The 15,886-nt window shown below is 42.3% G+C and overlaps 2 protein-coding genes across 2 annotated transcripts in view; both read right to left on the bottom strand.

Annotated features, from left to right (window-relative positions):
* The window catches only part of LOC309547875 (uncharacterized protein), a gene marked incomplete at its 3' end in the record, with an annotated part of 75,903 nt that extends 69,872 nt beyond the window's left edge, over positions 1–6,031 (bottom strand). The window contains exon 1 of the mRNA XM_082247877.1: positions 4,835–6,031. Coding sequence (XP_082104003.1) covers positions 4,835–5,749 — 915 coding nt within the window. The 5' untranslated portion in view covers positions 5,750–6,031. The remainder of the gene's footprint in view (positions 1–4,834) is intronic.
* Positions 1–15,886, bottom strand: part of LOC309548373 (uncharacterized protein) — a gene marked incomplete at both ends in the record, with an annotated part of 539,651 nt that overhangs the window by 210,205 nt on the left and 313,560 nt on the right. The gene's annotated exons all lie outside the window — the stretch shown is intronic.

Below are 15,886 nucleotides of genomic sequence, written 5' to 3'. Positions count from 1 at the left end.
AGGAGCAATACTCTCCCAACGACCAACTCACACTTCACCACTTCATCCAGTCGCCTTTTTTTCTAAATCCCTAAGCAGTCCCGAGATAAATTACCCCGTGGGTGAAAAGGAACTGCTTGCTATAAAATTGGCTCTGGAGAATTGGCGACATCTACTCGAAGGCACCCAATTACCAATACTTATATACACGGACCATAAAAATCTCCAATATCTTCAGACTAACAAAACTCTCTTGCACCGACAGGTACGATGGTCACTATTCTTTTTAAGGTTTAACTTCCTAGTGACCTACACACCTGCAGATAAGAACAAAAAGGCGGATGCACTATCACGACTAACTGAAGAAAACTACTTTGAAATCCCTTCCGTTCCTATAATACCTCACAAACGCATTATTGGAGTTGTCCGTTCCTTGAAGGAAGAGGTTTTGCATGGTATAAGTTTGGATTCACCCCCACCACAACTAAATACTGATGCAGAAGGCTTCCTCTACTACAACGACAAACTTTACATACCACCTACCATACGTACCAAGATCTTGGAATTATCGCATGATGTGCCTATGGCAGGACATATGGGTATGACAAAGACTCTTAATCTAATTACCAGGCAATTCTGGTGGCCTGACATGAAAACATCTATACAAAAATTTGTCTCTTCATGCAATGTTTGTGCCAGGTCCAAAATTGACACTACGAGACCATCCGGCCTACTATGCAGTCTACCGATACCCCAAACTCCATGGGAAGTTGTGTCCTTGGACTTTATAGTGGAATTGCCTCCTTCCAAAGGATTTAATACCATCTTAGTGTCAGTGGACCATCTGACAAAAATGGCACATTTCATTGCTATTCGCAGACTACCTTCGTCCAAACAAACGGCAGAACTCCTGATGAAACATGTCTTTAAGTTACATGGTATCCCAAAAACTCTTCTGTCTGACCGTGGATCACAATTTATTTCCAAGTTCTGGCAAGAACTATGTCACATACTACGGATCGAGCGGAAGCTCACTTCTCCTTACCATCCGCAGACCAACGGACAGACTGAAAGAGTCAACCAATGCATCGAGCAATATTTACGTTGTTACACTTCTTACCAACAGGATGATTGGGTGGATCTTCTCCCTCTGGCAGAGTTTGCCTACAACAACGCAACCCACAGTACGACCAAGCAGAGTCCGTTCTACTTGAACTATGGGTTTCATCCCTCTATTCTTCCACCACGCATCCTTCCTTCAAATAACCCAGTAGCTTCAGACTATCTTACCCAAATAAAGGACTCTCTGGGTTTGCTTAATACTACCATTGCACACGCTCATAGTTAACAAAAGAAGTACTATGATCTTCGCAGAAGACCTTCTCCTCAGTACGCTATCGGGGACCTCGTTTGGCTCTCAACAAAAAATTTAAGACTGAAAATCCCTAGCAAAAAGCTTGGACCTCTGTTCTTGGGACCTTTCCCAATCAAGAAACTTATTGGAAAAGCTGCAGTACAGCTTACATTGCCAATAGACCTCAAAATACATCCCATTTTCCATGTGTCGCTACTGAAGCCCCATGTTCCTGATCAAGGAATAAGGCCTACTATCCCACCTCCTCCTCCTGTACAAGTTGAAGGTGGAGAAGAATACGAGATAAAAGAGATTCTGGATTCTCGTATCCACAGAGGAAGACTTCAGTACTTGGTTTGATGGAAGAACTATGGGCCCCAAGACGACACCTGGCTAAACACCTCTGACATACATGCCTCTAGATTAATTCGCCATTTTCATGCGAAGTACCCAGACAAACCAGCTCCAGAGGCCTTCAGGAGCCAGCCTTAAGGGGGGGGTACTGTAATGTTCTGGTACCTTTGGGTACCCTAATTACTCTTTCATAAGTGTATGCGCCCCACCATTCTCTTTTGGTAAGGTGCGCATACACCTTTAAGACCGATGCTGTCATCACTGAGCGCCGGACTGGATGGCTATTTAGATCGCCGGCTCTCACTCACATGTGTTCGTTCAAACTGCTTTGTGCCTTGATGGTAACCTGTCTTGAAGCTCTCATGCTTGCAAGCATACCTCGCTGTCGGAACCACGCTGCGCTGATCCCTGTATCCCGCTACCGGATCATCCGCTCTTGCTGAACCTCTCCTCTGCTACATTGCTATTAGTGATAAGTACCCCACAGGGGAAACCTCTATAACCTTTATACTAAAGCTTACACTATCTAGCTCTGCATACTAAGGACTATTACTACATCTGCATTATCTAAGATTGCTAGCTCTTGAACCTACTATCACCTATTCCTGCACTGGGTTGATCTCTCTTGTATGTCCACCTGCTACTCTGTCATCTGCTACCATACATGATTGCTAAACCTATCTGCATCCCATCTGTTACTATCTTACTTTCAAGAACATTTCCTTTCAAGTGTCTGTCATCTACCATCTCTACCCAACCTGTCTCTTCAGCCTATCATCACTGTGATACTATATACATAAGTCACTCTAGGAAACATCTTATTGAGTGTGTGTTTACTTGCTGAATTGAGATCCTCCGCACATGATGAGTCATTGAGAGTTGGGAATGGTGTCTCAGCGTTTCTCTTACATGACTACTGAAGTGGAATATTTCTGCAGCTGAAAATCCACACCATACATAAAACGCAGGAGCGTTACATCTGGTCAGATGAAAACCAAAATCAAACTTTTTGGCAACAATGCAAAATGTTATGTTTGGCATAAAAGCAACACAGCTCATCACCCTGAACACACCATCCCCACTGTCAAACATGGTGGTGGCAGCATCATGGTTTGGGCCTGCTTTTCTTCAGCAGGGACAGGGAAGATGGTTAAAATTGATGGGAAGCTGGATGGAGCCAAATACAGGACCATTCTGGAAGAAAACCTGATGGAGTCTGCAAAAGACCTGAGACTGGGATGGAGATTTGTCTTCCAACAAGACAATGATCCAAAACATAAAGCAAAATCTACAATGGAATGGTTCACAAATAAACATATCCAGGTGTTAGAATGGCCAAGTCAAATTCCAGACCTGAATCCAATCGAGAATCTGTGGAAAGAACTGAAAACTGCTGTTCACAAACGCTCTCCATCCAACCTCACTAAGCTCGAGCTGTTTTGCAAGGAGGAATGGGCAAAAATTTTAGTCTCTCGATGTACAAAACTGATAGAGACATACTCTAAGCGACTTACAGCTGTAATCGCAGCAAAAGGTGGCGCTACAAAGTATTAACTTGGGGGGGGGCTGAATAATTTTGCACGCCCAATTTTTCAGTTTTTTATTTTTTAAAAAAGTTTGAAATATCCAATAAATTTTGTTCCACTTCATGATTGTGTCCCACTTGTTGTTGATTCTTCACAAAAATTTACAGTTTTATATCTTTATGTTTGAAGCCTGAAATGTGGCAAAAGGTCGCAAAGTTTAAGGGGGCTGAATACTTTTGCAAGGCACTGTACATACATACATACACACACATATATTTACACACACATATACATACATACACACACACACATACATACATACATACACATACACAATCCAATTTGTGTGTCAACACAACTTATTGTTGCACAGTCTAACAATTTACACGAATGTTGTGTGGAATTGTTAATAAAGCTCTAATGAGCTAATTGAGGTGATATGATTGTAATCTGCAGATGTTTATTATATTTTGAAGGAGAAGTATTGAAGTACACAAACTAAATAACCCCTGAATTTGGGTAAAATTACAAAGAAAACACATACTTTTTTTATGTATTCCGAATAATGGCCAATGAAACAAATATATGTATCCAAATGTCCTACCAAATAAAAGCCTCTCTGTTCCACAAAGCGGATGTACAGTATAATAATTTGGGTAGACTACACAAAACTAAAAAGGTATAATTTGCAATTGAAGCATCGCTAAAAAATAAATAAATAAACAAAGTTTACGCAAAAAAGAGATTTGTCCACTTAAAGTGGAATCCCAATCAAAGGAATTTCAGTCCACAGAAGAATTTGTAGGAATATGACCACACACAGCACTTTGTAAGTTCTGATCTCTTGTATCTATATATTGTGTGATTAGTCGATGGAAATGAGCAATAGCTGGACAAAGAAAGAAGATAAGGACATCCAATCTACATCTGATGGAATTCCTTGAACTTGTGGAAAAACCGGATTAAACTAAAGTGATCAGTTTGTCTTCAGTGATACTTTTAAACACATCCCATAAAAAACAGCAGCAACCTGGTGTTGGAAGTCCTAAATCAGTTTAAGAAGTTGCTTTCTCACGGAGCAGAGACTTCTCCCTACCTGGTGTCCCAGCTGCAGACTTGCCTGCAAAGCGGTCATCCATGAGAGAAGGTGGAACATGGAAGGGAGGTGTGGATCATGGGAGGGCAGGTGGAACATATATAACGGGAGGGGTGGGCTTAGCTGGAGCCCTCAAGGTTAACTGGTATAGCAAGAGCCAGCAGACCCTGAAAAAAGGACTCTCCCATTAATGCTTCAGGAGGTTTTCATGATGCCACTTGACCACTATCCAGTCTCTGGTACAGAGACAGTGTTAAGGTACCAGCTCAGAACCAGCCAATGAAGAAAACACTTGGGATCCCAACCCAGTTAGTGAATGAGAAAATTGCATTACATGTTCAGTCAAAGCTCCATAAAAATGATGAAAATCATAAGGAAACATAAATTCAGTCATTGATGATTCTCCAAAACAGTTATGAAATTGTCTCCAGTGTGGACACTTTGGTCTGTAATGAGCACTTTCTGGGTTGTAAAATCTTTGTCATACTCTGAACACCGATTTGGTCTCTTTCTAATGTGAACCCACTGGTGTGAGCTAAGATCTGACTTCTGTCTAAAAGCTTTATCACATTCAGTACACTGATACGGCCTCTCTCCAGTGTGAATCCTCTGGTGTACAATAAGGTGTTCACTTGCAGTAAAAGCTTTGTCACATTCTGAACACTGATATGGCCTCTCTCCAGTGTGAATCCTCTGGTGTCTATTAAGGTCTTGCTTCGTTGTAAAAGCTTTGTCACATTCTGAACACGGATATGGCCTTTCCCCAGTGTGGAACCTGTGGTGTGTGACAAGGTGCGACTTATCTGAAAAATACTTTTTACACACAAAACATTGAAATGGCCTTTCTTTAGTGTGGACCCTCTCATGTAGGACAAAGTGGTCCTTCCTTGTAAAAGCTTTTTCACATTGAGAACACTGATAGAGCTTCTCTCCAGTGTGAATCCTCTGGTGTGTGGTAAGCTTAGTCTCAGTTGTAAAAGCTTTTTCACATTCAGAACATTGATATGGCTTCTCTCCAGTGTGAATCCACTGGTGTGTGTTAAGCTTTATCTTGGATACAAAAGATTTGTCACATTCAGAACACGGATACGGCTTATCTCCAGTGTGAGTCATCTGGTGAGTACTAAGCTGTGACCTTGATTTGAAAGCTTTGTCACATTCTGAACACTGAAATGGTTTCTCTCCAGTGTGAATCCTCTGGTGTGTGATAAAATTTCCCTTCACTCTAAAATCTTTTCCACAATCTGAACAATGATACCGCTTTGCTCCAGTGTGAACGCTTATGTGTGTGTTAAGACTACTCTTCTGTGAAAAAGCTTTGTTACATTCGGGACACTCATATGGCTTCTCTACTGTGTGAATCCTCAGGTGGTTGGTAAGATTCGACTTAGTTGTAAAAGCTTTGTCACATTCAGAACACGGAAAAAGCTTCTCCTCCATTGCAAACCTGTGTGTGGGTCAGCTTTCCCTTCACTGTAAAACCTTTATCACAATCCAAAAATGAAATATCTTCTGAAATAAACTTCTCTTATGTAGGAATAGGTTGGACTTTACTATAAAGCCATAGTCACTTCAAGAACATTGAAATTACTCCTCTGCTGTAGTCCTCTGAGGCTGGATCAATGTTGAAGAGAATCCAAAACATTTAGAACACTGATATGTCTTGTGTCCTGTGTGAATCCTCAAATGAACTGCAAAAAAGTAATAGTATTTATGAAGACCAATATGGTCAAGAACAATGATTCATTATTCCACCTGTTAAAAAAAAATAGATAAGTCAGAATTCTCGTAATAAAGTTGCTTTGCATTTCTAAATGTTCATTATTAGATATATCTAAAATACATATGGGTAGGTTGTATGAAGCAAAAGTACAAAAAAATAATAATAATAATCAATAATAATTACATGCTGGGATTCCCCTCAACAGCCATACAAGACGAAGCCACTCAAAAGAAGAGGGCCAGAGCAGGTAAAGTATAAAGTTTCTTCATGTCAAAAGAATGATGTCAGATGTGTGCAAGCTGTTCCACATCAAAACAATTGCATACCTCTCTCTATTACCCACAGACAGATGAAGTTATTAAAACCATTAAATCTATGCTTAAGTGGTTGGTACAAAAGCTTAGGAAAGATCGGCGCTGTTTTTCTCCCAGTGCTTATATTTGCCATCAGGGAGGTTCCTCCAACATTCAGTTTCAGGTTGTGTACGGGCAAAGACCACAAGGGCTGTTTAACCAGGTTAATTAGACCTGGGAAGCCAAACCCTCTTCACATAAGACAGTAATAGAGCATATCACCCAAAAAAGGTTAAGAATTGCGAAGGGGATTCCTCTAGTAAGAAGGCACTAGAAGCAGATCAGGGTGCACAACCGTTCCAAACTTAAACCATTCCAGGTTGGGACCAGGTGGCGGTGTTCATACCCAAAGTGGCAAAACATGTTTCGGCCAGGTGGCAGGGGCAGTTGGAAATGGTAAAAAAAAAAAAAAAAAAAAAGGTTGGATAAGTTAATAAAAGTACACCAACCTGGGAAGCAAAGGTCATAGCAAATCTTCCACTTGAATATATTAAAACCCTGGAAAGACCAAGAGCAGGTAGTTGCCTGGCTGAGGTTACATAGTTAGTGAGGTTGAAAAAAAGACATCAGTCCATCCAGTTCAACCTATGATGTGTGTTTGCTGTTAACCGTACATTGTATACCCCTGTATGTTGTGGTCTCTAAGGTGCCCATCTAATATTTTTTTGAAACTATCAATGCTCCCTGCTGATACGACTGCTTGAGGAAGAGAATTCCACATCCTTACTGCTCTTACAGTCAAGAACTCCCTGCGTATTTTAAGGTTAAACTGCCTTTCCTCTAGTTTTAGTGAGTGGCCACGTGTCTTATTGTATTCCCTTACTCTGAATAGGTTTTTCCATATGCTAGGGTTGCCAGTACAGTATTTGTACATATAGGTTAATTAACAGATCCACGTAGGAGTGAACCTAGTCTAAGTTGCCATCACCCTGTCAAAACCACAAACTGAGCAGGTAAGAGAGTTTTTAAAGAGGAATAGGAAAATATTTTCAGGATTACCAGGGTGATTGATCTTGACATAATCACAGAGCCTAATGTGAAGGTCCAATTAAAACCCTATCGCATTCTCAAGGCACAGAAAGCAGTATCGGACTTTGGAAAATGCATAAACTTCAGATCATGGAGGAGTTGCAGAGTGAAGGGTCAAGCCCAATTGTGTTGGTACCAAAACCCTATGGGACTTTGGTTTTGTAATGATCTCAGAAAGCTCACTGAGGTATTGAAGTTGCTTATCTGATGCCCCGAGTAGATTAACTAATAGAGAGGTTGAGACCAGCCTGGGATATTATAACCTTAGACCTGACCAAGGGATACTGGCAGATACCATTGACCAAGGAAGGAAGTCAGAGAAAAGACACCAGTCCAGACCAGAGGGTCTGGACTGGTTTGTGACAGAGCAGAACCAAGTCTAAATAGCCTCTGAGAGGTCTGAGTGCTCCTGGGCATAGTTGGGTACTACCATCTGTGTCACCAACGTCACCACTATTGCATCACCACTGACTGACTTGACAAAGTAAGAAGTCAGTCATGATCAAGTGGAATGAAAAGGCTGAAGAGACTTTTTGGGAGCCTAAAACAGCCTTATGCTAGTATCCAGTGCTGGTTGCTTCTGACTTCTCTAAAGAATTTATTATCCAAAAGGCTGCCCACAGTGAAGGCTTAGGAGCCATTTTGTCCCAAGAGGTCAACAGGGAGGGACACCCCCTATTCTTCCTCAGCAGGAAGTTGGTAGCTGATGAGAGAAATGACACAGGAATGGATCAGGAGTGCTTGGCCATTAAGTGGGCTTTAGACTCCCTATGCGATTTTCTCTTTTGCAGAAAATTGCATCTGGTGTCGGACCCTGCCCCACTTACCTGGATGAGACAGAACAAACACATGAATTCTAGGGTAGCCAGATGGTTCTTGACCTTACAGAGTTTGAAAATTTGTTGGGGAAACACAGACCTTGAAAACACCAGAATGCAGATGCCCTCACTGGGGTGAACTGTAGGGTTTCCCCCAGAGCTTCTGACAACTCCGCATGAGGCAAAGGGGAATATGTACAGTATGCCAGGGATCGATCCTGGATGGGAGATAGGTGTCCCTATTACTTGGATTGTGGTCCCTTTACGGGCGATGATAGCAGACATTTTGGAGTACTCAGGGGTTCTCACCCAAACTTCTTAGAGAAGAAGGCAGAAGGACAGAGCTTACCATCATGAATTTGGAGAAGAATGGCCCCCATTTAGAAGGAAGGATGGAGAATCTACCTTTAAGAAGAAAGACTGTAGAACGTCAGGACGTATGAGAATAGATGCAGAGGGAAGGGCCATTTTGAGATTGTGGAAAGCACCAACTGTCTCAAGGCCAGGTTTAAGCACTAGAACCCTTCCAGGTCAAAGAAGTGATTATTCTTCGGGGGTGGCCCCAATCAGGAATGAACTGGCAATAAAAATTGGTGAACCCCAAGAACTGCTCTGTAGCTTTCACACCAGAGAACTGAGCCAGTTGGAGACGGCCTGAAGTTTGGCTGAATCCATAAGCAGGGGGAAGGTGTATGGCGCTGCCAAAAAATGCTGATGTTTCTATATGTCCAAAAAATAGGTGTTATAGATATATACAATATAAATCACCACTATGAATAAAGTGTCCAGTGCATCCTATGTGTCTTCCTTTTGAATGTGCAATACTAAAGGATAATACAACTATATAAATAATAAATATTTGTGCTGAACTGTGAAAAAAGTGGATACAAAATAAGTGAGAATTGGTATGATGAGAAAATTGGATGAAATGTATGAATTATAAAAACTAGATAGAAGGGGTGAAATATACAAAATATAAAAATAAATATATAAAATGTAAAAAATATAAAAAATATATAAAAAAGTGGATCCACTTAATCTACAGCCGTAAAAACCAAAACATCAAGTATGACTTAAATGAGGTGCACAATAGGTAGATAAATATTATAGCAGCAATAATACAAGAATAAATAAGTCCGTTACACCTAAAAAAGAACAAATAGTCCCACAATGCAAGAAAATTTCCTAAAAAACTTGGCAAAAAAAGGTGACTTGAGTGCAGGTGTTTTGATGAAATATTAAAGGTGCTCAGGTATATGGTGACCGTTCAGTGCTCCCCGCACCCCTTGGACCGCACTCACCAGAACTATGTACCCCTGCAGGGGTATCAGGCCTTGACTATAATCCTGGATCTCCTCCACTGACCATCAAAGTGGTTGGGTGGTCCGGTTATCTACCCGAATCTGGTGAACCTGGTTCCTTGGTGTTAGGGTCCGAAGGTGTACCGATATATGGGGGAAGAAGGCTCACGTAGAGTAGTACTGCTAAGTTTTAAAATACTTTATTGTATATAAAAATTAGGTACTCACAAAGGGAATAGAGGGTAGTGGCATAGAAAGCAATAGTAGCGCACTTCCGGGACGCCGTGCGTTCCACAGGGCGGATGTGCGTTCCACTTAGGCGGATGTGACGCGATGATGCTCTACGTATGTTTCGTCGTGGATGTGACGCGATGACGCTCTACGTACGTTTCGTCGTGATGACGTCTTCCTGAAGACGTCATCACGACGAAACGTACGTAGAGCGTCATCGCGTCACATCCGCCTAAGTGGAACGCACATCCGCCCTGTGGAACGCACGGCGTCCCGGAAGTGCGCTACTATTGCTTTCTATGCCACTACCCTCTATTCCCTTTGTGAGTACCTAATTTTTATATACAATAAAGTATTTTAAAACTTAGCAGTACTACTCTACGTGAGCCTTCTTCCCCCATATATCGGTACACCTTCGGACCCTAACACCAAGGAACCAGGTTCACCAGATTCGGGTAGATAACCGGACCACCCAACCACTTTGATGGTCAGTGGAGGAGATCCAGGATTATAGTCAAGGCCTGATACCCCTGCAGGGGTACATAGTTCTGGTGAGTGCGGTCCAAGGGGTGCGGGGAGCACTGAACGGTCACCATATACCTGAGCACCTTTAATATTTCATCAAAACACCTGCACTCAAGTCACCTTTTTTTGCCAAGTTTTTTAGGAAATTTTCTTGCATTGTGGGACTATTTGTTCTTTTTTAGGTGTAACGGACTTATTTATTCTTGTATTATTGCTGCTATAATATTTATCTACCTATTGTGCACCTCATTTAAGTCATACTTGATGTTTTGGTTTTTACGGCTGTAGATTAAGTGGATCCACTTTTTTATATATTTTTTACATTTTATATATTTATTTTTATATTTTGTATATTTCACCCCTTCTATCTAGTTTTTATAATTCATACATTTCATCCAATTTTCTCATCATACCAATTCTCACTTATTTTGTATCCACTTTTTTCACAGTTCAGCACAAATATTTATTATTTATATAGTTGTATTATCCTTTAGTATTGCACATTCAAAAGGAAGACACATAGGATGCACTGGACACTTTATTCATAGTGGTGATTTATATTGTATATATCTATAACACCTATTTTTTGGACATATAGAAACATCAGCATTTTTTGGCAGCGCCATACACCTTCCCCCTCCTTTCTCTTCATTCTCACTATATTCTTAGTAATATAGTATAAAGGTGGGCTGCAGCCAACATCAAATACTAGGAATCTAGAATTATCCTAAGCGCGGATTTTTTTACATTGAATCCATAAGCAGCCATGACTATGTAACCCAGGAACCTGAGTTCGCTCAAAAAGGCACTTCTCCAAATTTTCATGCAGGTGGTGGTCCCGTAGAAAGAAGAACTGTACATACATGCCGATGATGAGTGTTCAAATCTGGAGAAAAGAAGAGCATGTCTTCCAGATGACACAAACATATAAGAGATTATAAAAAAAAGTAATTAAAGTTCTGGAAGACGGTTGGTGCATTACACAAGCCAAAGAGCATTACAAGATATTCATAATACCCATCTCTGGTGTTGAAAGCCGTTTTCCATTCAACATCTTCCCGAATCTTGATCAGATTCTATGCTCCATGGAGGTCTTACTTAAAGTTCAAGCATCCTGAATCCTGTCAAAAAGTTCAGAAACAAGGGTAGCTGGTACCAATTGTTAATGCTGATGACATTAAGACCTCCATAGTCATGCAAGGCAAGAGTGTACCATCCTTCTCTACAAAGAAGAGTCCTAGAGATGGAGAGAGGGTAGACTCAGCCTCGAGGTGGAGTAGTCCCAGGTTGGAGGTCAATAGGAGCAATCGTAGGGATTAATAGGCAAACTGTCAAAAGCTTTTTTACAAAAGACGCCTTGGAAGGCTTAAAATGCTGAGAGAGAACTGGAGAGGTGGTTACCCCAGCTACAGGTACACAGAGGTGGGTGGACCTCAGGGAGACAAGTCTGATGAGGTTGTGACCCCCTTGATGACACTTGGCCAGAGTTCCAATATAGATAGGGTGAGTGTTTCTACAAGAATGTTTGGACTAGAGGACTTTAGGATGGAGATTCCTCACAATGAAGATCACTGACATGCATAGTTATGGAGGTAGTTCAAAACTGTAGGGGTCCTAAGGCCACGGTACAGCCATCGACTGCAAATACTGATAATGGCATGGTCAAGGGAATGAGAGGAATGTCCAATTCAGTGGTCAAGGACTGCTTAATGAAGTTCCTAGCCGCCCCAGAGTCTATATATGCAGAAACAAACAGGTTCAGGGCCCAATGAATAGAGACAGGTATGATAAATCAAAGGAAAATGGTGGAATTAGGCCCTAATCTAGATCCCCTCCCGCAAACTAGACCAGAGAGTTTCCCAGATGGACATGACAGGACTTTATTTTATGAACCTCAGTCTTGCAGTAAAGGCATAGGCCAAGCCTCAGGCTTGACTGTGTCTGGCCAAAGTGCATAGGTTCTTCAGAAGACGGCATAGTTGCAGAGAGGTTGAGGGCGATCAAGTCATCCAGGGTGGTGTGTATGGATCTGGCAGCTAGTGTTCATCCCTAATATGATCTGCTGGATCCTCCGAAAAGATTACAGTATGGGCTTCATTATTCCATACCAGTGTCAAAGCCAAGGTGTGAAACTGAACTGCATGTTGTCCAACAGTCATGTTCCCATGATGAAGCTGAAGGAAAGCTCCAGCAGTGGATGAAGCCCTGCCTGGGACATTGAAGGTTTTGCAGAAATCTTGCTAGAAGCCAGAGACACTCAAAAGCCTTGTGTCTTGATGCTCCCACAGTGGCCCAAGCCAGAGCATCTCCAGAAAGGAGCGATATCATGTACGCCACCTTGGAACAATCAGTAGGGAAATGGTGGCCAGCTAACCCAAAGTGACTCGAGCACAGATTGATAAAGCGCTGACAAGCTTTAGAATCACCAGAAAAGCGAGGCGGTGGAGGCAGATGAAGTTTCAAAGGGACAGCAGGAGTCGGAGCAGCAGAAACTGGAACATACGGTGAAGTAGTGGATATGACCGGCAGCTGATCCAAATTAATAGGAATGTTCCTGGGGACACTACATAATCCACTCTTAGGCCTGCTGGTCACCAACTCTCTGCACCCTTTTTGTTCCAAAAGAGTCTGCAGTGTCTCTGAAGAGCTCAAGGCCCAAGCAAACTGTCAGCGCATCTGTAGAAGTGAGCCCCTGTATATCGCCAACTCAGGGTTCCCCACGGTGTGGAGTCTAAGCCCCAGCCTGCTTCTGCAGGGGAGGGAGAGAGGAGGAAGGTTTTATCTTAAAACAAAAAGCTAGACTGTATTATCTGAGAGTATGTACAGGAGAGGAGTGTGGAGGGTATGACAGTGGGCGGTATGTACAGGAGAGGAGTGTGGAGGATATGACAGTGAGCGGTATGTACAGGAGAGGAGTGTGGAGGGTATGACAGTGAGCGGTATGTACAGGAGAGGAGTGTGGAGGGTATGACAGTGAGCGGTATGTACAGGAGAGGAGTGTGGAAGGTATGACAGTGAGCGGTATGTACAGGAGAGGAGTGTGGAGGGTATGACAGTGAGCGGTATGTACAGGAGAGGAGTGTGGAGGGTATGACAGTGAGCGGTATGTACAGGAGAGGAGTGTGGAGGGTATGACAGTGAGCGGTATGTACAGGAGAGGAGTGTGGAGGATATGACAGTGAGCGGTATGTACAGTAGAGGAGTGTGGAGGGTATGACAGTGAGCGGTATGTACAGGAGAGGAGTGTGGAGGGTATTACAGTGAGCGGTATGTACAGGAGAGGAGTGTGGAGTATATGACAGCGAGCGGTATGCACAGGAGAGGAGTGTGGAGGATATGACAGTGGGCGGTATGCACAGGAGAGGAGTGTGGAGGATATGACAGTGGGCGGTATGCACAGGAGAGGAGTGTGGAGGGTATGACAGTGGGCGGTATGTACAGGAGAGGAGTGTGGAGGGTATGACAGTGGGTAGTATGTACAGGAGAGGAGTGTGGAGGATATGACAGTGAGCGGTATGTACAGGAGAGGAGTGTGGAGGGTATGACAGTGAGCGGTATGTACAGGAGAGGAGTGTGGAGGGTATGACAGTGGGCGGTATGTACAGGAGAGGAGTGTGGAGGGTATGACAGTAGGCGGTATGTACAGGAGAGGAGTGTGGAGGATATGACAGTGAGCAGTATGTACAGGAGAGGAGTGTGGAGGATATGACAGTGGGCGGTATGTACAGGAGAGGAGTGTGTAGGATATGACAGTGAGCGGTATGTACAGGAGAGGAGTGTGGAGGGTATGACAGTGGGTGGTATGTACAGGAGAGGAGTGTGGAGGGTATGACAGTGGGTGGTATGTACAGGAGAGGAGTGTGGAGGGTATGACAGTGGGCAGTATGTACAGGAGAGGAGTACACATATACATACATTAATAATCACAAGGAGGTACAGAAGGATCAGATGATTGATATGTATATAGCAGGGACAGGAATGTACCATGAATAGGACATCTCTGTGACTTACATGTGTAGTGTGACATGGAGGAGATCCCTATGGTGGCCGTGTGTTCAGGATGGAGACTGAGAAGCTGTTCAGCCTGCTTGAAATCATATATTATATATATATATATATATATATATATATATATATATATATATATATATATATATATATATATATATATATATATCTTAATTGTTTTTCTCATTTAACTGTTACCTGGTACTCCTGTAATGCTCGTAATTTTCTTCATTTTCCAAACTGTTGTTACATGTACCAGGCAATGAGTCAGAAGTAACAATTAATTGTAAATGTTATTGTTAAATTAAAATTCCAATAAAAATTTATAATGAAAAAAAAAAGAAATCTCTATCTAAAATGGCCAAAATCAGGAAAAGATTTTCAGGGACAGGAAGTGACACAAAACAGGAAGTGACACTGAACAGGAAGTGACACTGAACAGGAAGTGACACAAGATGAATAACACAGATGGTGCAGTATGGAGAGCTGGCACTAGATGGTGCTGCTCCACACAGCTGAGAAGCAAAAAATACACAGAAAAAGAAGAAGAAAACAAAAAGCTGAAAAACGGAATAAGGCAAAAAAAGACGATCGGAAAAGTGAAAAGACAAAAGTAAAAAGCTCATTCCCTACTGGGAATCCATGCTGTCCATACTTTCTTGTTGGGGAAAACCGAAACAATAAAATAATAAAATGAAAATAAAGAAAATAAATAAGAGAAGTAATTGGTGTGTGAGGTCGGGTGATTGGAGAGGAACAGACAACATAAAATGTAATTGTGTGAATATCAGTAAGTTGTGTGAATGAGGAAATGAAATGATCCAATGAATGAAGAAGCAGAAATGAAGGAAATGAGGTTCTGGTAAGAAGTACGATAGTGACAGATCGGGATTAAAGCGATAGTAAACCTCAAAAAAAAAAAAAAAATCTCCCTGCAAATGAATGTCATGATGTGTCGGGGTAATCAGATACTAACACATTATGAAAGACTTTCCTGAAAATGAAGCTTTTTATTGGTGCGTTGTCACCACTGTCAGGGCTTTCATCTTCACTCTTTCTTCGTTACCGGTTTATGGGCAGCCACCATTTGATTGGCCGAGCTGCAATGACATCATTCCAGTGCAAGCGTGTGAAAATCACGGCCACAGCACAGCTCTGTCAGTGGATGGCATGCTGTCCATTGGAAGCACATGTGTCTGTGATGTCCCCGGCCACCACACATGGAAATATCTCCTAATGGTGCACATGTAGGAGATATTACTGTCCCTACAGGTGTGTGAAAGATTTAATCTCACTGCTTGAACACTTCGCTCAGACAGGTCAAAAATTGTCTAGAAATACATGACAGTGGTGTCAGAAAACTGTTGAAAACTGTGATCTGTGTATGGGGGTAGGTAGAGATGAACTGTGTGTGTGTGGGGGAGGGGTAGGTAAACTGTGTATAGAGGGGAGGTAGGTGATTTGTGTATAGGGGGGAGGAGTTAGGTGCTCTGTGTGTGTGTGGGGGGGGGGGGGTAGGTAAACTGTGTATAGAGGGGAGGAGTTAGGCGCTCTGTGTGTGTGTGTGTGGGGTAGGTGATCTATGTGCA

Source organism: Pelophylax lessonae (assembly GCF_965119305.1).
Source record: "Pelophylax lessonae genome assembly, chromosome: 2".
Classification (NCBI taxonomy): Eukaryota; Metazoa; Chordata; class Amphibia; order Anura; family Ranidae; genus Pelophylax; species Pelophylax lessonae.
Note: the sequence above shows the minus strand (reverse complement) of the source record. Positions and strands in the feature narration are given on the sequence as shown.